A 20,683-nucleotide genomic window follows, 5' to 3' on the forward strand; every position below is an offset into this window, starting at 1 on the left:
AGCCTGTGCCTTTTAAATTGCTGAATAGTACTCTACTGAGTTTTCCAATACTGGAATAATTTTCCTCATTATTGTGTGCCATTCATAATGTAAGTTACAGAAAAGGCATACTCTTACTAAATTTGATCTGCACTCTGCACTGTTAACATTGTCTTTATCACTTTAAGTTTATTCATTCACTTGTTGTCCCCTCCTCTGTCCCCCTGTTCAGTTTGGGTCCTTCAGGAAGATACTAAGGAGTTAGAAGTGCAAGAGATCTATTGGGGGAAATCACTGTGAAAGACAGAGAAAAGTAGGAATGTTTTCAGGCCAAGAAAGGAGGGAGAGAAGGGAGACTCCTCCTGTAGGAGGTTGATACTATAGGACAGCTCTGAAAAAGTCTCAGCCAGCTGAAAAGTAAGTTCCAGTACACAGATGGCTCATAGAGCAGAAATGGCCAGACCCTACTTGCCCTGCCAGCTCAGTCATTGGCTAGGGCTCCCTCTGAAGAGCATGTTCTCAGATGCAACACTGGGGGAAATCCTAGGTGCTGCCGCTGCAGGATGTCTGCCAGTCGCATGCTGGTAAATGGTTAGTGACCGGCTCCTGGCTCTCTGGGATTGTGTGACTATGCTTACATACTCTTTACTGTAAAAACCCCTCACAACTGATTTTCCAGAATACTTTCATCGGTTTTTGCTGAACTCTTGTACCTATAGCCAACCTATGGTTGCAACTAATCGATTAACGTACTTCCACCATGAATGTTGGCTGATATTCTTTACAATAAGATGAAAGTAAAACAACCGTGTATGTTAGAATTTCACTTGTTTGCCAATGTTACCAACAACTTTGCTGCACTATTTGTGGTTAGAGATGGTGCTGGTTGATCAGGGTAGAGGCAATAAAGATGTTTTAAATCACTGCAAAATTACCAGTTAAGAATACTTTTCCTACAAATAATTGATTTCCTGTATATATGCAGACATTTTTTACTTTTAGAAGGAATCCCAATTAACAGATCAGTGGTTATTCTTGGAGGAAGGGAATAGAATGAAAAAACCTTTCATTTTTCACTTTCTGTACTGTTACCTTTTCAAACAGCATATATATTACTGTAAATGGGGATTTATCAGGGTAATAAGCATATTGGATCATTTTTCCCCCTTCTCATTACTTCTATTAAAAAACGCACATGAACAAAACTTAAAGTACCCAGGATTAAGCCCTGAGAAAGTTAACAGGTAAATGTGAACTTTTTTTCACCCCCTTTATACAGGTTTTTCAACAGTGTGAGAAATAATAGAACGTTGGGGAGGAGAAAATGGAGGGCAGTAAATAATGGAGGGCAGTAAATGAATCTGCTTTTTGAAACCAAACATTTTAATGTTTTTATTAAACTGTGTCAATACAATTTCAAGCAAATGTCAACTGGAAGACCAGGCCCAGAAATCCATAAAGTAAACAAATCTTCCAAACAATAAGGATGCCAAGGTGCTCTTCCACTCCAGATGCATTATTAGTGGCCATGATAGCGCCAGTCGGCCAGTGTTACCCGGATTACCGAGTGTTTACCTGAAAAAAAAAAAAAAAACAAAAAAAAAACTTAAGTTTCAAAACCTGTAATGACAGATTTTTAAGGATGAAAGATGTTTAAGGCAATTGTACAAATTTACCTATTTTTATAGATGAGAAAAAACTAGAAGTATAAACTGTTTTCACCCTTAATGACTAGCAAACTAACAACATTTACTGCTTCCTACCCCAACTCTTGAAAACAAACAAAAAATGCCTTTTTGACTTTGTAGGGAAGTTCACAACCTATGTATACTTACCACATCATCAATTTTCAGAATGCTCCGGACAGTTTCAGTTGCTAGAGTCAGTGCACTGACTGAAACCAGCAGAGGCTGAACAACCAGTTCCTCCAATATGTTGGAAATACCACCCTGCAAGTCAGTCCAAGTTGCTTTTAGTGTTTATAATGATACATATGGCCAACTACACTGTTACCAGTATGCCCTAAGGCCTTTCAAACTTAGTTTTCCCCTGGTCTAGTCAAGAGTAAGATACTCCCTACTAAGCTCTTCTCTACACTGTAGGTTGTACTTCAACTAACATTTGGAAAAATTGAATTAACGCTGGATTCTGCCTATCCTAACTCTAAAACTCCTTGTAAGTTTCTTTTATTTAAAAGTATTCTGACAAAAATAAGATGATTGTAGTTATTAAAAGTAATGAGACTTTAAATCATCTCTGAATCCTAATTCTGAATTTGGCCAAGTCTAGTCTGCCCTGCCTTTATATCTCTCCCACTTTCCACTTTCAGATTCTTACTGCCACTAACCTAGTCACCTTTACCCCAGGATTAACAACAGGCAATTCTGTCTCCAGTCTTCCGGCCTCAAAATACTCTTTTCATCATCTTAGCCTCTTTTTTTTTTCTCTTCTCACCTTAGATTAAAGATTAAATTACCTTTCGGACGTTAATGCCTGTAGTTTTTTCTCCTTGGGCATGCCGGTTTCTTAGTTCTGTTACTGTAGAAATGGGATTCAGGCCAGCATTTTCAGCTAGTGTAGATGGAATGACTTCCATAGCATCTGCAAAAGCACGAACGCAGTAGGCTTCCATACCACTCAATGTTCGTGAATATTCAGTTAACCGTAGGGCCAACTCTATTTCTGGAGCACCACCTCCTGCAATAAGAGCTCTGAAATTCACAAATATATTTTTAGCTTATTTTATCCAGTAGAAAGCTATTTTAAAATAATACAGTATTTACACCTTAAAAATCAAAATACTTAAGTTTTTATGCTCAAAATGTTACTGAGTAATTTAACATTACCTTTTCTTTACTAAACAGCGAATAACACATAGGGCATCATGAATGGAACGCTCAGCTTCTTCAATCACCAATTTGTTAGAACCACGAACAACAATTGTAACTGTTTTTCCAGGGCTTGCGCAGCCTGTAATCTTTAGTAAACAAACTCCTAATTAGGTATTTGAAGTAAGGGTTGACACAAATAAAACCCGCCACCCAACAAAAAAACCTAGGTAAATATAAAAGCTACTAACTGTAATACTGTTACCTTGAGCAGTTTGCCAGAACCATTTAAATTGACCTCCTCAGCTAACTCAGCTGATCCCAGCATGTCAGCAGTGAACTGGTCAATATGAGCAACCGGTTTGGTTCCAATCGTCTAGACAGGAAAAATAGTCAAATCCACAAATTGAGATATTTGAGTATTGAACATTTTCACACATACAGATGTTAAGAATATTTTACCTTACAAATGAATTCAATGTCTTCTCTTTCAATATCCTTAACCACCATAATCTTCATTTTGTTCAGGAAATGTAATGCAAGATCACTAAGAGCATCTCTAAAATACAAAATCAGTGATTATGTCAGTATTAGGTTAAAAAATTCTTTCACTATTCAATTGCTTTCCAAGGTTTTCATAATTTTACGGTTATTTAAATGGCCAATTACCAAACAATTTATTTGTGAAAAAAGATGCTTTAAGTTTACCAAGTTTATGAGCTCAAAATTCTTAACTAAAATTTCTAATGGATATTATTTAAAATGCACCCCAATGACACTACTTGTAAAACACACAATGAAAGATAATTGTTAAAATTTTCTCAACAGTAAATAAGTATACCTCTGACAATTAACTTTATCAATACGTCAGGTTTTTAGGATTGAGTATGATTAGTTCAAGACTCCACAAATTTACACTTTCCCACAAATTATCTGGAATGATCCTCCTGACAACCCTGTAATACTGGAAGAGTGGATATTACTATCCTTGTTTTACAGAAAAGGAAATTGAGTTTTGAGAGCAATTTACTCAAGGTTACTAGCTATTACATAACCTGAGATTAGAACCAGGTAATCCAACTCTTCATCAAGGTTTCTGTATCAAGAGCATTTGTAGCACTTTCTGGCATAATGTATTAACAGAGTACATGAGAATGTGTCTACCTATTAGAAGAAAACATTGAAAACAAACAAAAAAGTTCACATTTCGGAGAATTCTTTCAATCCATGGACTAGCTAGCATTCCCCGTGGAACTTCTAAAATTTCAAGGAACTTTAAATAAATGCCCTTTTTAGCTGGTTAATTTTAGATCAAAGTTAGCTTTTTACTTGATATTAAGGGCCTTGGTCTAGAAAGATAACACATCTCACACTTAAATATCACAGCAGGAAGAGAACTCACATTAGATCATTTACTAGAACAAAACAATGCCCCCAAGTGGAGATTCATTCCAGATTTCTTTGTGGTTTACCCACCTCAAATGTTTCTTTAAAAATTGCTAGAGGAGATCCAAAATCAATTATCATTAAGAGATGAACAAAATAAAAAGCCCCACACCTTAGGATAGACTTCTGTATGAGAAGAACATTACATCCTGTTTTTTTAATTTGCTTCACTAAATTTAGAATATAGGCTCTCTCCTCCCGTAGCACTCGGTCCATCTGGACGTAGTCAGAAACTACTATTTGATTGTCCATCTGTTGATAAAAAGAACATTATAATTTGCATTTTAAGAGTTGTTTAGCGAAAAAGTGAAAGACTTAATGAAAATACTATGTACAGTATAAACACAAAGAAAATCATACCAAATAAGAAATTATATATACATGCAGAAAAAATCTAGAAAAATACATGAAACTTAACTCAGGTTTTTTACTTTCACCTATACATCCTGCTGTCTTATTTGTAATTTTCACACTTTTGCAATCATAAAATATAAAAATGATTATCCTGTTTCATGAGTATGTCAATTCTCTTCACACAAATTTATGTATTACTAATTTCAGTTGCATTCCTTTAGTCTATGGCTTGTTTAAAAAAAAAACTTGTATGCTAGAAGCACAAAGGACAAGTACTATTTATAACAAAGATCTACACATCAGCATTAATTTTTTCATGGGTTAAAAAAAAGAATTAGGGAAATGACTTAGCAGGAAACCTCTACACCAGCACAATGTAAAATGAGAGCAAACCTTAGTGAGGTGACAAAGATCAACCACCCCTTCAGGGAATGGTATTTATAACTAATAAATGAGAATACCATCAATAAAAAAAGTTTCTTCAGAGTATGGACAATAAACTGATTTTAAAGTTCCATTCCTGCAAATGTAGGACAAAAAATCTGCCTGCTACTGAAGGATGGGTGAAGATTTCTGTTTTCAGAAAGCTAGAAAGGATCTGGAAATTCTATTTACACTACAACTTTTACATAACCTAGTTGTATTGTTTCATACATATCCCTATTGTTTTGTCTTCATTTGTCAATTAAGTCAATGATCAATTTCAATAAATAACCAGATTATAGATTTATGATGTTTGGCATCTAATAATTTTTACTTTTAGTCTTAATTTTATTAATTCTTTTGAGATCTATGCTTTTTTATCATAGCATTTTCTGTTTTTGCAATAATGAGCAAAAGCCTTCATCATTAGAAAGTCAAACATATAAGGAACCAATTTCAAGTGGTTCTACTTACATCTGTTTTGGGAGCAGATAAGCAAAACTGAATAAGCCCAATCTTAGCCTTTTCAACTCTGGTTATGCCAGAGTTTGCCACCTTTTGAGTAAGAACCAGACCTTCCACCAACTCACAGTCATCAATTGTCCCACTAAGAAAAAAGAAAAGAAGATAGTTAAGAGAAAGTGGAAACCTGTGAGTTCAGTAGACTGCTAACAGATTAAAAATCACCAGTCTGATAAAATGTGCTTCAGTCTCACTCACATTTATTAGTGCCCCATTCCTGAAACTCTTTGATCACACCACTGCCCTGCCATCATTAGGTAGTATAATTTCTTGAGATTCTCAGATTAATACAAGTTACCATGAAAACAAAACAACAAAAACCCGCCAAATTTCTGTGATTTTCATCTAAGTACTTTTCATTCAACATATTTATTTTTGGCAACAGCTTATGTTTACTTTCAAAATTAATTTTTATTAATTAAAGTTGTCATTAGAGATGCTTACCCAAGTTTCTTAACGATTTTAATATCTCTAAGATCTACACTAGTAGCTGTGGCTGGGTCAATCACTTTCATCACTGCATTTACACTCATTGGAGAAAGGAGACTTGAATATTGAGAGACAACCTAGAATTATATATATAAAAAATATAGTCAAGGTCAGAACAGAAAAGTCCTAGTTCTTTAATAACAAAGATATTTGAGAAGTAATCTCAATCACTTTTTTTGGGCAGTGTGGAGAGCATATGAGGAAACATTTCATATATACTGTCTTTCCCATTCAGGTCTGTCAGTCACCAAGGGTACAAAATTAAAAATACACACTTGCTTTCCTCTTTTATTAATAAAGTAGTCAGGACTGACTAGATTACTAATAATTCTACAGGAAATTCAAAAAAGTAAATTAATGTTATGTTGAGATTTCTTATCTAAAATGAACTTGTGATCAGATGTTATAAATGCGCACCCCTAATACTGAGACACTGATAAAAATAGCTAATATTTAACACTGAGCACTTATTGTATGTCAGGCAGTGGGATTAGCACTTTACATTCATATAAACATTCAATCTTCAGATGAAGAAGCTAAAACATACATCTTAGTTAAGTGGAGCCAGAAATGAACCCAAGCAGCGTAGGCGCTACAACCAATGCTTGTAACCATTATGATATTCTGTCTATATTAATTCTGAGGACATTCATCAATAATAACACTGAGTATCACCAATACTATCTAGCTTTTCACTTAACATTCAAAGAAAGTGTATATCAATATAATGCTGATGAAAAGGAATGGGGTTGGGGGTATGACACATGACCTAACAGAAAACAGGTGATGAGTTCCCAAGAAATTTAAAGTAACATCAAACATTAAGTTTGATAAATAAGAAAAGCAGCATGGATATTAAGAGATGGACCATGATGGTAGCCCTGTCTTGGATTCAAATCTTAGCTCTAACTCTTATTAGTGAGTCTTGGATAAGCTAATTAACTTTACCAGACCTCTTTTCCCACCTGTAAAATGAGGATACTACAACTTACCCAAAAGCCTTAAAGAAGTAAATTTTACTTGAACTAATTCAGTTACACAAACTAGTTTAGTACCTAGTCATTCTTGAGACTTAAAATTAACATTTATGAACTGTACAGCATCAAAAACCACTGCATAAGAGTTGCAGTTCTTAATGAACCTTAAACTGTAATTTTATAATGATCCCTTAGTGCTTGCCTCACCTTTGAGTTCAATGAAGTAGTCGCACTATTTAACAAAGTTTCTCTGTCACTCAGTTCCACAGGTCGAGACATGTCAGTCAAGATTTCAGTACCCTTTTCCAAAGCCTTCTGGAATGACTCAGAAATGATGGTTGGATGAATCCCTGTCATTTGTGAAAGGCGAGTTATTTAATCATAACAGATAAACTACATATTTGACATGACTTAAAATGTTTCTATTCATTAAAATTTCAAAGCAGTTATAAATTTTAAACTATCCTTAAGTATAAACTAAGCTTCAGTCAAATAGTAATGGCTTCAATACCCTTAACTGATAATATGTCTAATAATTTATTTCCATTTAATTTGGACTAGATCAATTACACATTCATGTGATATTTAAGACTAAAACTACTTTCATACTGTTCACAACTCTACAAATCTACGTAATAAGTAGGAAAAGTGATTGGAGAGTCACTAATAACAATCAAGCACTATTTACCAAACAAGAACCGATACTTTCGCTTCCAAATCACAGTCCTCATCTACAGTCTTAAGTTTAGCAACACTATCACCATTTGTTTTTAAAAAGCAAAATTTTCTCAAGTCCCATTCAAAAGGAAGCCTAGCAAAAAAATAAAACAGAAGCAAAAAGAATTTTCCAATTCATATGATAATTATTGCAAAATATAATCTAAAAATTCCTAAATAAAAAGTTAGCTCTTCCAAGTTAAATTTTAAATCTCATATTACTCAACAACTTTTTGCCCTCATTTGGTAATGGACATGTCCTATGTCCTACCTACCTTTCTGAAGAAGCTTGGTACAGGAATCTAAGAGAGAGCCAGCAATAATGACTACAGATGTGGTCCCATCTCCCGCTTCTACATCCTGAGCCTTAGACAACTCCACCAGCTAAGTGAACAGAACATGTCTCAATGAGAAATGAGAACCCATAACATCTAATTCAAATATGACATCAATGGCCTTCACATCAGTTTCACATACAGATTTTGATTATTATCAACATCGTAAGATTCAATATACTCTTAACTTCTGATCTGTTGTCCACCTTGGGTTTCATTTAAAAATGATGACCTATGTATATTTGTGGCAAGCAAAATTCTACTTATAAACTTATATATACTTTCTCTCTAAAAAGCTACATTATGATTTCTAGTTTAGACTATGAGTTATAAAATTTTTCTTCCCACCTACTTAAAAGAACTATAGGTATCCTATCCAAGCTATGAAATGCAGCATTCCAGATGAGAGGAAATTGTTAGTTTGGAGTCCTTGGCCAAGTTTATCTAAAGTGACCCTGTATGAGCATAATCTATTCATTTTTAGTCATCTTTAACTAATTAAAAGGGACTTTTAACAGATAGGAATTTCTTTCTAAGCAATTTGTTCTTGATGTGGTGACTTCTCACTTGATATTGGAATCATCATGATGATCCTTAGCTGAATTAGCAACTGTTTCTAACAATAAATGTTAGTGCAAGTTTAAACTAAAGATTTATTTTGCATACAATTAAAATTATTTTGCTCTCTTCCAGCTAACATCCATGGAACCAATAATTTGTACAACTTCATGTTTTTATCTCTTCCTTCCTCATCTGTATGGCACACTACTGTGGACAAGGACAAGATGACTCATGTTTTATTACGACTTGCAATGAAGACCATAATGCTAGGCATACAATGCATCTTAAAAATATGCCTATTTAGCATTATAAAAGAGAAAAAAATTTCACCATGCTTAAACATCTGATCAAATAAAACAAATTTAAACTGTTCACCAAATACAAAACAATACAATTAAAAGAAAGTCACCTAAAAGTTACACTTACCATTCTGGCTGCTGGATGTAACACCTGCATTTGTTTCAGAATGGTGGCACCATCATTTGTAATGGTCACATCACCTTTTCCATCTTGAATCTGGAAAGTTTGTTTTTTTAAAAGAAAGTATATATTCAAAATATATTATTGTTTCATTATATTCATAATATTTCAAAAATTGTCTTTACCCAGTATTAACGGGAAACTCTTAAAGCTCAATTAATTTTAATACTTACTGAGAACTTAATTTACATTTGCACAGTACTTAATTTCAAATTCTTTTCTTTTACATAGTATATTGATTTAAGAACATGCAGTAAAAGTCCAAGTTTACAAGTGAAATAGTTATCCCTACTTAAAAGTTATGAAATTGAGACACTAAATGAAGGGTAGAAAAGATATTATAAATTATTGTAAGTATATAATAATTATAAACTATAATTGTCATTCCTAGATTCATACTAATAAGAAACAATACCATGAATCCCCCAAAAGACAGCACCATGAAAGTGGCACACAATTCTTATAGTCAACACAGTAACTTGTTTCTAGCATCATCAACCAAGGGCAACAGCATTACTAGCAGGGACACATTTTAAAATATCCAGAGGGAATAATGACCTATAATCATCCAGACAACCCTCCATATAGTTTTCTTTTCAATGTTAACTAGCAATGAATTTGAGTGTATAATGCTCAGAAGTTACTGAAATGCGTCTGTTTTAAGCAGCCAGCCAATTAAGCCAGACGTAGGGCTGAAATCCCATATATTCTTGTCAGGTCACAGAGTTACATCAATAAGTAACACAGAACTTAAGCCCCAACACCTACCCTTCCTATGCTTTCCATCTAATTAACTACTTTTGTGTATGCACTTTCATTGTTTAAAAAGCATTAAATAAAATATGAATTATAGTTAGGTCCTATTCATCCCAAAGTAATCTATTCCCTTCTGAACTCCCTAATGGCATATCTTAACCATCTATAGAGATCTTGCAGTATGGACAGTAGCACTCAATAGTAATGAATGATTCAGCTTTTTACCATTTTATCCATTCCTTTTGGTCCAAGGCTTGTTCTAATAGCATCAGCAACAGCTATAAACCGAAGGAAAAAGAAATAAAGACTCTTTCAAGAGCAAAGCATTTCTATTCTCAAATATCATTTTGTCCTTATCTGAATATGGTGCACAACAATCTGTCCACTAAAGAAAATTCAATGTCTAATAATAATCTACTGGAAACAGAATAATTATTTTACTCTTTTAACTGTACAACACTCACCCTTTGTTGTTAGAATCACTATACATGGCACTTGTACTCTACATATGGCAGAATAAATTTTGAGGATTCACTTACTCTTCGTTTAAATATCAAAATGGCACAATCTAGTTATGTGCGCTCACTGAGGACTGTACTATTTTCTTCATTCCTTAAAACAAAACAAGCAGCAATAGGACAGGGTAGGCCTCCTAGCACACTGTATAACTACAGTATAATTTCTGAGGGCAAAGGTTTTTGTTCACTAATGTGAAGCTGATACATGGATGGCCCACAGTTTAAAAAAAAAACCCAAACACCTTTGACCCCAAAACAAAATCAAACAACAACTCCAGAAAAAAACAAAACTTCAAAATCTGAAGTAAAAAAACAAATCCAAAAACCATAGCTTTTAGTCATAATTATATATTAAAAACCATCTCCGGATATACAGTCTACCATTCCAAAGTTACCTGTTCTTATTACCTGTCCATGAGCATGTTTCTATTTTCTTAGTCTACTTATATTCTAAGAGATTGGAATTGATAAACAGTACTCAATCCCCTTTACTTTGACAAGTCCAGGGCGAATGATTAAACCCTTCTCTTTTACATATACCATTACACCCCATATACACAGGTCTGAGATTGCATCCTATGTGTATTTGTATACTCCACAACTAGCATAATGCTCCCCCATATTGTGTAAACAGTAATACATAATCTTAAAGAGTTTGAGAACATGTAGTTTAAAAATTATACTGAACCTAATTATTTCATAATTTTAGGCTGCATTTCCTAATCATCCAAACACCATTACCCTTTCAGGTGATCTTAGTGGACTCCTGTGGCCATGATTCTACAAGCAGACCAATTCACTTTAAGAATGCCCTTATATTCATTTACATGAAGATTCAAGAAAGACACACTATCCAAAAAATTAAAAATTTTAGACTGATTATCTCTCTGAAAGTGTCTGAAATTTAACATACTGTGTGGCATGCAGTATTATCTCTTAAATACCTAGTGCTGAATAGACTATAACTACTGCTACTTCTTTTCTGTGTGGTTTTTGACGTCAACCAATGGCACTGTTACCTTCTTGGAGCCAAAATAAAAAACTGGCTCCATGAATTACACTAAAGATGCACCTGGCAGCAGCTTTTCTAGACCACTTTGTAGGGTTTGTCTGACTTGGGCAGACTGGTTATGCCCCTGTGCTCTATGAGCTCTCCTCACTTAAGATGTAAGGATGAGGCTCATAGGTAATTTAGGTGGTCTTTCCTTCTTGTAGGTAGTCCTCTTTTTCAATCCTCTGTGCACCAGTATTTCCAAAGTTAACCAAAGTAAAGGTACCATCTTGTATCTCCCTTGTGTCTTGAAAATCTACCATATTACATAGCTTTTTTGGCCTCCCCAGAATCTATCCAACATCTTGTTTCTAAAGGAATAAATCTACGCTTCAACTATGCTCCCCACGTAACTACCAACTTTTATTTCCAGGTAAATATTCTTTTGAACTTCCAAATGATTCCTAAGCTTACCCATCAGGTCTTTCTGACCTCACCAACTCATTTAGACCTAAATGAGAACCTATTCTCTCTTTTTCCACTGTCCTTCCTCCAATGCACCTGCTGTTTTAGAATCATCATCACACCCTCAGTCACCTGGACAGATAAGCTCAAATATTTGTAAGGCTGTACTTTATATATGTGGCTCTTCACATGATTTATTTAATCCTCACAGTCAACCCTCCAAATTAGCTATTACCTCGTTATGCTAAAGAAAAATCTGTAGCTGCGGGAGTTACGCCAAACCCTTTCCAGTATACTAGGCCCTTCAAAATTTGGCCCACTCTGCCTTAGGATTTCACCTCTCATATTTTCATGCATCTTATTCTCTAACCCGAACGAAATACTCACTGCACCCAATACACAAAACCAGCAAGATCTCTTTAAGCCTTTGTTCCTCACTTTTATAGGTAAGAAAACCTTGTCTAGAATTTAAAGGTCAAGGCCATGAAGTAATGTGACAGAAGGGAAACCAGTTTTCTTGAATTTCACCAAGGGCCAAGTTGTTCTCCATTTGCTTGTGCTCTGTTAAACGTGCAGAGAGAACATCGAGCACAATGTTGCTCCTCATAATTATTCTCAAACAAGACTGGTAAGTCGGTTCCCCACACTTCTGTACAATGGGCCATGCCCCAATTTAAGATATGGAGAGTCTACCCAAATTCGTTTCAAAAGCTGCGCCGAGAGAAACCTACTTAAATGCTACTTTCATTAGACAAAAAAACCCGAAAAAGTATTCTGCAAATAGTCTACCAGTGGGCCGCTGCATGCGGGCCTCAGCCACTTTTTGAAGCATGATGAAGGAAGCACAGCCCAAAACGAAAAATTATGGGCGTCTAGGCCGCAGAACAGGGCAAGCCCAAGGGCCTCCATACTTGGGGTCGGGAATCCTGGGCAGACAACAAAATGAAGATTCCCCGCAACGAACTTATTCAATGGGAGGAACCAGAGGGGTTCATCTGAAGGAACACAAAGCGAGCCATGCCCACCCCAAAACCCGGTGAGTGTGCGCAGCTCGATCCCGAGGGACGCGGCTGAGGCAGGGGGAGCGATACCTTTGGCCGCAGAGATGTTGCTGAAGCGGATCTGGGCTGGCTTATCGCGGTCCTGATAAGCGCTCTTCCCGCGGCCACCGGCACCCCCGGCCGGCGCCCCGCTCCGGGGGGCCACGTTCTCGGGCATGGCGAGCTTAGCTAGGTCTGAGCGCGCTCGGGAAGGACAGATGGACGCGGATTCCACAGAGTAACGGTAAGAGCCCGCCGCCTTCACGAAGCTTCCAGAAAGCGGCACCGGCGCCGGGAGAAAGAGGCGGGGGTGGGGAAAGGGTCCTGACTGGCGGCGCGGCGCCGGGATGACGTAGCCGGCTGCCCGCTGCGCGCCGGGTGCGGGAGCCGCACAAGGGAGTTCGGGGCTGGCGGGGATTGTTAGGTTGGCGGGTGCTGTTAACCCGGGGCCCTGGGGGCCGCGGACACTCTGGACGGACTCCCAGAAGCAGAAATGACCAACAGCGATTGTAAAGGCGGGTGTCGAGACACCCACGTCTCCCCACTCCCAACACCTCCTGGGCGGTGAGGTCCCTTCCGTTAACTCAAGCTGGACCCGTCCGAGGGTGTGGTCCGCCTTCAGGTTACGCCCGAGTAGGTGGGGCTGAGCCTGTTTCTGCCAGCGTTGAACCCGTGTTTCTTCATTTTGAAATTTTATTCATTTTTCGGAGTAAATACATTTATTGATATCCATTTTCTAAAATTCAATGAAATAATCTATAAGTATAAAAGCATTTTTTAAAATATCACCACGGTCTATGTAAATAATCAACAGTCGGAATCGTTTGCAGGAAGCACTCCAAGTCACACAGGTTTACAGACCTGAATATACGTATTTGATTAAACAGTGGCACTTATGCCCTCTAGTGGTCCAGTGCCTTGGAGTATATGACTACCGGGCATGTGGAGTAAAAATGTTAATATGTTAAGTTTAAATCAATGGAAAGGATATCAACCTTCAACAAAAAGAAACAATTATGAATTAATATCCTAGGTATACAAAGTACCACAGTTGACACTTGGCGTCAGAATCCTGGAGACGAAGTATGTTTATCAACAACAGTCGTGGCGCCATGTGCTCTCTTGAACACCCAGTGTACAGTCCACCAGTGCGTATGGTCATTCATGGTCACAAAACAGCAGTTCTTAAAGAATCTTGATGGCTTAGAATAAAAGGTGTGTGGTGCCTGATATCAAGTTTAAAGAAAAGTGAACTAAATATTTCAGTGACAATACGTTTCTCTCCTAGGAGGAGGAGATTGTGGGGAAAACAATTTTTAAAAATTCCCTTTGTTACAGTGATCAAAATCATTTATCTTATGTAGGAGAAAAAACCTTGATGTCTGGTACCCAAAACACAGGTGCAAAAATTCTCTTCTGTTTTAAAGTTTGTTCCTCACCGCAGGGAACAAATGCAGCAGCCACTGTTTGGAAGTGGGAAGAGAGATTTGGGAGAGGTGACTGCTTTTCTTTGCTTTTTTTAAAATCGAGGTATAATTGATTTACAATATTATATTAGTTTCAGGTTTACAACGTAGTGATTCAAAATTCTTATAGTTTATACTTCATTTAAAGTTACTGTAAAATATTGGCTTCGTTTCCTGTGCTGTACAATATATCCTAGTAGCTTATTTTATACATAGTGGTTTGTACCTCTTAATGCTCTACTTCTGTCTTCCCCCTGCTCCCTTCCTTCTCCCCACTGGTAAACACTAGTTTGTTCTCTTTATCTGTGAGTCCTTTTCTGTTTTGTTATATTCATTCTTCTACTTATTAGATTCCACACATAAGTGATAACATACAGTATTTGTCTTTCTCTGTTTCATGCTCCTATATAGAGGGACATTGTTATCTCACCTGCAACATGTCTGCCTATTCACCATTAAGTCTCTCCTTAACCTTTTCAAACTGAGTTAATCATTTTTCTTTCTTTTATCATCAATTCTGATAGCTACTTCTAGGTACTAAGTAATAACAACCCTTAGTTCATTGCATTTTAAGAATTTGTTTATCTTTATTTTCCCTCTAACCTTCTGTTCTGGCTGGGACCTCTGCAACAAAAGACAGATTAATGAGAAAAATGAAAAGAAGTTTATTAATGTGTATACCTCATGTATACATGTGAGATACCCAGGGGGAAAAATGAGTAACTCAAAGCATTTTTTGAGTGGCTTAGAACTCCAGTTTATATACCATTTTCAACCAAAGATAAAAGACAGGAAGGTGTCAGGAAGCCCAGTCACGGAGAGATGACCAGGAAAAGCACGGTAAATAAGAATAAGTATTGTAACATAGATTTAAGTCAGTGCCTTCTCCATTGAAGAGGAGCTAAAGTTGTCTCCTGGGATTAATTTTTGTCCTTGGTAGACAGGGAAGGATGGACACCTTTGAAAAAATGTATGCCCTGCTTTTAGGCAAATAGGAGGGGAGCGGTGAGCTGTCGTTACATCTGCTTCTTCTAAGTTGACTTCAGCTCAACATAATCCTTATGCCAAAGTAGCTCTTTTGGGGTGGCATATTTTGCTACCCTTCATTTACGTATTCCCTTCCCTTACCAGAATGTAAGATTTTAGAGAAGAGTGTCTCATTCATTCTATATCTCCTGGAGCCTAGCACAACGATTGGCACAAAGCCCTCAACTGATATCTGTTGAGTGGCTGGTTGAGTGGAGAGTGAATGGTGATTGAGGTAGAATTGGAAAAGGCAGAGGAGAGGCAGGGAGCAGGGAGAGTTTATTGCAAACTTTGGGGTCCTTTGATTTGCACGTTATTTTGGTTCACTTTTTAAAAAAGTTTTTAAATTTTAACATTTTCAGAGATGGAAAGCCTTATAAAAACATATATTGCTGGCCTGGGACCAGACAGCCTGTGAGCCATGAAAGGAATAGTTTAATAGGGGAAGCGACTAGTTGCTTAAGGGAACTTAGAATGGGAAGCTATTTGGCCACAAGGAAAAGGAAACCTGTTTACCAGGAGGGCTGCTAGTTAGGTGCTTGTAGTTTCCTTTGAGCCAAGGCTCAGGGTTTTTCCCTTGCTGTTGCCTCTCCTTAAGCAATTCTTGTAAAGGCTTGTGCTCAGATTTGTCATCTGGGAAACAGGTTGTGTTTTGAGATTTAATAAAGCTTTGTACTTTGATCCTTTTCTTTGAAAGGCATTTTAAAAATGTGGCTGTTACCAACCTGGAACAGTTACACTGGCAATAGCAGCCTCTGGTGGCACAGAGATGATTTTCTTTTATTGGTCACCTTGGTGTTTGGAACTTGTAGGCTTAGGCAGGCTGTGTGTTAAAAAAAAACCCAACTCAACTGAGAAATTTAAAAAATCTTACTGGCTGTATTCAATGATTCATAAATCAAGCAGCATCCAAGGAGCGGTACAAAATGAAGGACTTTTGTAGACAGAAGGAATTGGGAGCAAAGAAGTTTTACTAGACAAAAAAGCCGGTTGGTTATTACAAGATCACCTTCCTTTAGGGGATGTCAGGACCCTATCGGGCAGATTACCTAACCTAATTAGGCAATTCCTGATTGACCAGTTTAAGATGCCATTTCTGGGAGAGCTGAAACTGTAATTAAGTTAAATCTCCCTTTGGTGATGTGGGGCTTTGCATAAGTGACTCCATTTTGGGTCTTTGTTTTTATTTTTAACAAGTTATATGTCCAAGTATTATATTCATCTGAATAAGAATTAAATAATGATAGTGATGTACAGAATTTCCCTGTTTCTAAAAGAGTAATCTATTTCTTATGAGGATTAATTAGAACTGAGAGTACTAAGGGAGTGTTCTTTGAGCCAGTGGAAAGCAAGCATGTTTAGGAAAGACGTCAGAGGGGTAAATTAACCCCTAGATACTGTAGACTACATTTGGTGTGTATTTGTATTTGCAGGGAGGAAGTATCTGAGGTTTCTATCAGATTGTGGAAGCATCTAATTTTATCAAAATGTTTAAGAAACACTATGTAAAGTGCATGGCTTTTCTCAGTAATGTAGAACACATAGGCTGTTTAAAGCTTTTTATTAAAAATGCTGATTTTAGGACATACTGATTCATCTTTTCATTAAGTAACTTTATTGCAACAATATTACATATACACTGTAGACATTTAGAAAAAAACAGGTAAGCAGAAAGAAGCAAATAAAAACCATCCTCAATTACTCAGAGATATGCTCTATAACCACATTGCTGAATAACTTTTCAGACTTTTTCTGTGCAGATTGATAGATTCAACTATATAAACCTGAGGAAAGTATTGCAATGTAGGTGACAAACATTAGTATTACTAATGTATGAATAGCTCTGAGAAATAGCTGAAGTGACAGAAACCCCTATAGAAGATGGGTAAGGAAATGGGAAGAAAGACAGGCGGTCAATAAATATATTTTAAACAGTCCTCCCATAAAGGTGGTTGTTAAAAACAAGACAACAGGTCCCACATGGAGTCACTTATGCTAAGTCAGCCCCATATCACCAAACCGAGACTTAATTACAGTTTCAGCTCTTCCAGAATTGGAATCTTAAACCAGTCAATCATAAATCACCTAATTAGCACTAGTTAAGTAATCTGCCTGATAGATCCCTGACAGCCCCTAAAAGAAGGTGATCTTGTAATAACCAACCCGCTTTTTTGTTTTGAGGTATACCTTCCTTGTTCTCACTGCCCTTTGCTTATAAAAGTCTTTTATTTTGTACCGCTCCTTGGAGTACTTTTCTAGCTAAGACTGGATGCTTCCCTACTCATGAATCCTTGAATAAAGCAAATATGATCTTTAAAACTTTCTCAGTTGGATTTTATTTTCTAACAGTTGAAAAGGTCCAAAATTCTATTTTTGAAATAAATAAGTCCTGGTGATGTAGTGTACAGCATGGTGACTATAGCTAATAATACTGTATTGTGTATTTGAAAGTTACTAACAGAGTTAATCTTAAAAGTTCTCATCACGAGAAAAAAATTGTAACTGCGTGGTGATGAATGCTAACTAGACTTATTGTAGTGATCATTTTGCAATATATACAAATATCTAATCATTATCTTATACACCTGAAACTAACATAATGTTATATGTCAATTAAATCTCAATTTATAAAACATATCCACTCTTAAAATTTAATAAATACAAATTAAAATTAAAACAAAAAGATAATATTTCTCATGTATCAGATGGCAAAGACTGCAAACAATAATACCAGGGGATGGGGATTAACAGACACACATTACTATATATAAAATAGATGAACAACAACAATCTACTGTATAGCACAGGGGACTATATTCAACATCTTGTAATAACATAATGGAAGAGATTCTGAAAAGAAAAAAATATATGTTTGTATATATATAACTGAATCACTTTGCTGTACACCTGAAACTAACATTGTAAATCAACTATACTTCAATAAAAGTTTTTTAAATTAAAATAAAGGGAATACCAGTCAGTGGTAGTAAGGTTTCATGGAAATAAATGGGGGTAACCTTTCTGGTGGGTAATTTGGAAGTCATGTGCTTAATAGTGCTTTCTATTCACTCACCACCCTTGTATTACTTTTTCCCTTACATCACCCATTCTCTGCAACTCCTGCAGGTATACTTAACATGATGTATAGTTTATCTCTAGGTTTGCTCTTCTTGGAGCTGTGAAAGCATCTCTGAATTTGCATTTTAGAAAATTAATTTTTTTAGGGAAAGAAATATCTTCTATCTTTTCTACTATAAAGAATACCTCCTCAATTCAGGCAAATGCTAGATAAATATTAGTTAAAGTAGTCTAGATCAGTTATTCTCAACAAGGTGGCATTACCTTGAAGGGGTATTTCAGTTGTCACATAATGGAGGGGGAAGAATGGCCCAGACTGGACAGACACCAAGGATATAAGGCATCTTGCCATGCAGGGGACATTCATGTAGGTGAAAAACCTACCAGTTTGTTATTGTCTAAGCCTGAAATCTAACATTTACACATTGAAATGCATATATTATAAATTACTTTCCTTTAATTTTTATCATAAATTACAGTTAGGTCGTTATATTGATTTTTAAATTGAGACATAATTCCCATACTATGAAATTCATCTTTTTTTAAAGTGTACAATTCAGTGGGCTTATCTATTCACAAAGTGGTACAAGCATAACCACTAATTCTAGAAGATTTTCATCACCACCAAAAGAAACCCATTAATAGTCATTTTCCATTCCTGACTCTTCCAGCTGCTGTCAACCATTAATCTGCTTTTTATCTCTATGGGTTTGTCTATTCTGGAAATTTCATATAAATGAGATTATACAATTTCTGGCTTTTTGGCTTTTAAGGCTCACCATGCTGTGGCATGTATCAGTAACTCATTCTTTTTTGTGGATAAGTAATATATTGAAGTTATATTATCTACATACTTCATTTCAGGATAGTAAAGAAAGTGTTAACAAAATATTTGTTTTGGAGAGGAGCATTGGATCAGAGGCAATCTAGCTGAAAAGACAAGACACATGTATATAAAAAGGCCATTAGCAACCCAAGCAAACATGTTATCAGGGTATAGTTAAATTTTCTTGGACAAAAGGAACACAGGTAAGAATTAGGCAGAGATCAGATTTGAGTGATGGATCGTATTCATATAATGGTTTGGCCAAGCTTGTAATGAGAAGCAGCGATCCAAAAGTTAAACTGCCACTCCATGGATGCTACTCCATCTCAAGCGATCTCCACCAAATGATCTTTCTTTTGAGTAGGGCCTAGAGTGATGAAGGAGATTTGCGGAAGCAAAGTGAGCCTTCTGGAACTGAATGGATAGATTGCTCCGCAGTGGCAACCTAAGGTTTGGGTTTTGCAAAGCTGGGAGCTACCAACACCGACCCCTGCAGGAACTCGAGCGGTTTTGCCTAGCTGTTTAGGCTCCTCTCGGCTGCCGTGGCGGGGCCGCGCTCAGCTGTTGGGGGCGTGGCCTCCGCTGACCATGGCGGGCGATCTTGAGAGCTCCAAGGCCCTGAGCGGGCTGCTGAGCGGCCTGGCCCAGGACGCTTTCCACGGGCACCCGGGCATCACCGAGGAGCTGCTGCGGAGCCAGCTTTATCCGGAGGTGCCGCCTGAGGAGTTCCGCCCCTTTTTGGCGAAGATGAGGGGGATTCTTAAGGTACCGCTCTTCCCCGCCGCCTGGGCTGCGGAGGCCAGTCTCTTCCCTGCCACCCTCAGACGCGTCCCCCTAAGAAGCTGAAATGCTTCCCTCCTCAGACATCTGCTCTAGAGGCTCCACATCACGCCCCTTCAGATCCCGGGCGCTCGCTCTGTCGCCTCTTCTCACTTTCTTAGGGCTTACCCCCAGCAGTGCTGACCGACAGCCACGGGGGAGGACTCGGGGTTTTTTTCTCCAGACACTTCTCTGTTGTTGTGTGGATAACAATTTCGCGTTCTCTGGGCGGATCTGTACGCTCAGTACTTTTTAACATTAAGACTGATCAAGCCATCAGCTTTCCCGGGTTGTAGACGTGTTTAATAGGAGTGTTAAAGTGAGCAGGATTAGCCACAGTGAACCCCTGTCAAGCAATCCACTGTATGGTAAAGAGCACGTTCCCCAGCTTGAAGTAAAGCGTGGCTCAGCCTGTAGAATAGAAATGTAATGAGAGAGCCAAACGTATAATTTTACATTTTCTAGTAGCCACATTAGAAAAGTAAAAAGAAAAAGCTGAAATAAATTTTAATGCTTTATTTAACCCAATCAATCCACAGTGTTATCTCTTCACATGTAATCAATATACAAAATGTTAATAAGATCCT

The 20,683-nt window shown here is 37.1% G+C and overlaps 2 protein-coding genes across 3 annotated transcripts in view; one reads left to right on the forward strand and one right to left on the reverse strand.

Moving 5' to 3' along the window:
* Positions 1-1,341: 1,341 nt before the first annotated feature.
* CCT4 (chaperonin containing TCP1 subunit 4) lies at positions 1,342-13,196 on the reverse strand. Its single transcript, XM_010951903.3, has 14 exons — positions 12,933-13,196; positions 10,093-10,145; positions 9,058-9,147; positions 8,011-8,119; positions 7,226-7,368; positions 5,997-6,118; positions 5,505-5,637; positions 4,366-4,505; positions 3,270-3,366; positions 3,073-3,183; positions 2,826-2,956; positions 2,456-2,690; positions 1,815-1,928; positions 1,342-1,554 (listed from the first exon to the last, which is right to left on the reverse strand). The coding sequence occupies exons 1-14, from the start codon at positions 13,057-13,059 to the stop codon at positions 1,540-1,542; spliced, it is 1,620 nt and encodes a 539-aa protein (XP_010950205.1). The 5' UTR covers positions 13,060-13,196; the 3' UTR covers positions 1,342-1,539.
* Positions 13,197-19,829: 6,633 nt separating this feature from the next.
* Positions 19,830-20,683, forward strand: part of COMMD1 (copper metabolism domain containing 1) — a 109,243-nt gene continuing 108,389 nt past the window's right edge. For both annotated transcript variants that reach the window (XM_045514389.2, XM_074341197.1), the window contains exon 1: positions 19,830-20,042. In XM_045514389.2, coding sequence (XP_045370345.2) covers positions 19,866-20,042 — 177 coding nt within the window. In that variant the 5' untranslated portion in view covers positions 19,830-19,865. The remainder of the gene's footprint in view (positions 20,043-20,683) is intronic.

This window comes from Camelus bactrianus, chromosome 15 (genome assembly GCF_048773025.1).
Source record: "Camelus bactrianus isolate YW-2024 breed Bactrian camel chromosome 15, ASM4877302v1, whole genome shotgun sequence".
Lineage (NCBI taxonomy): Eukaryota > Metazoa > Chordata > Mammalia > Artiodactyla > Camelidae > Camelus > Camelus bactrianus.

Bases quoted from the DNA above. Each gene is read 5' to 3' on its own strand.
- CCT4 (XM_010951903.3), bottom strand. From the start codon at position 13,059: ATGCCCGAGAACGTGGCCCCCCGGAGCGGGGCGCCGGCCGGGGGTGCC. The intron at 4,506-5,504 runs GTAAGTAGAACC...TTTTATCAACAG, and splicing joins TATCTGCTCCCAAAACAGAT to ATGGACAATCAAATAGTAGT. The intron at 2,957-3,072 runs GTAACAGTATTA...TGTTTACTAAAG, and splicing joins GTTCTGGCAAACTGCTCAAG to ATTACAGGCTGCGCAAGCCC.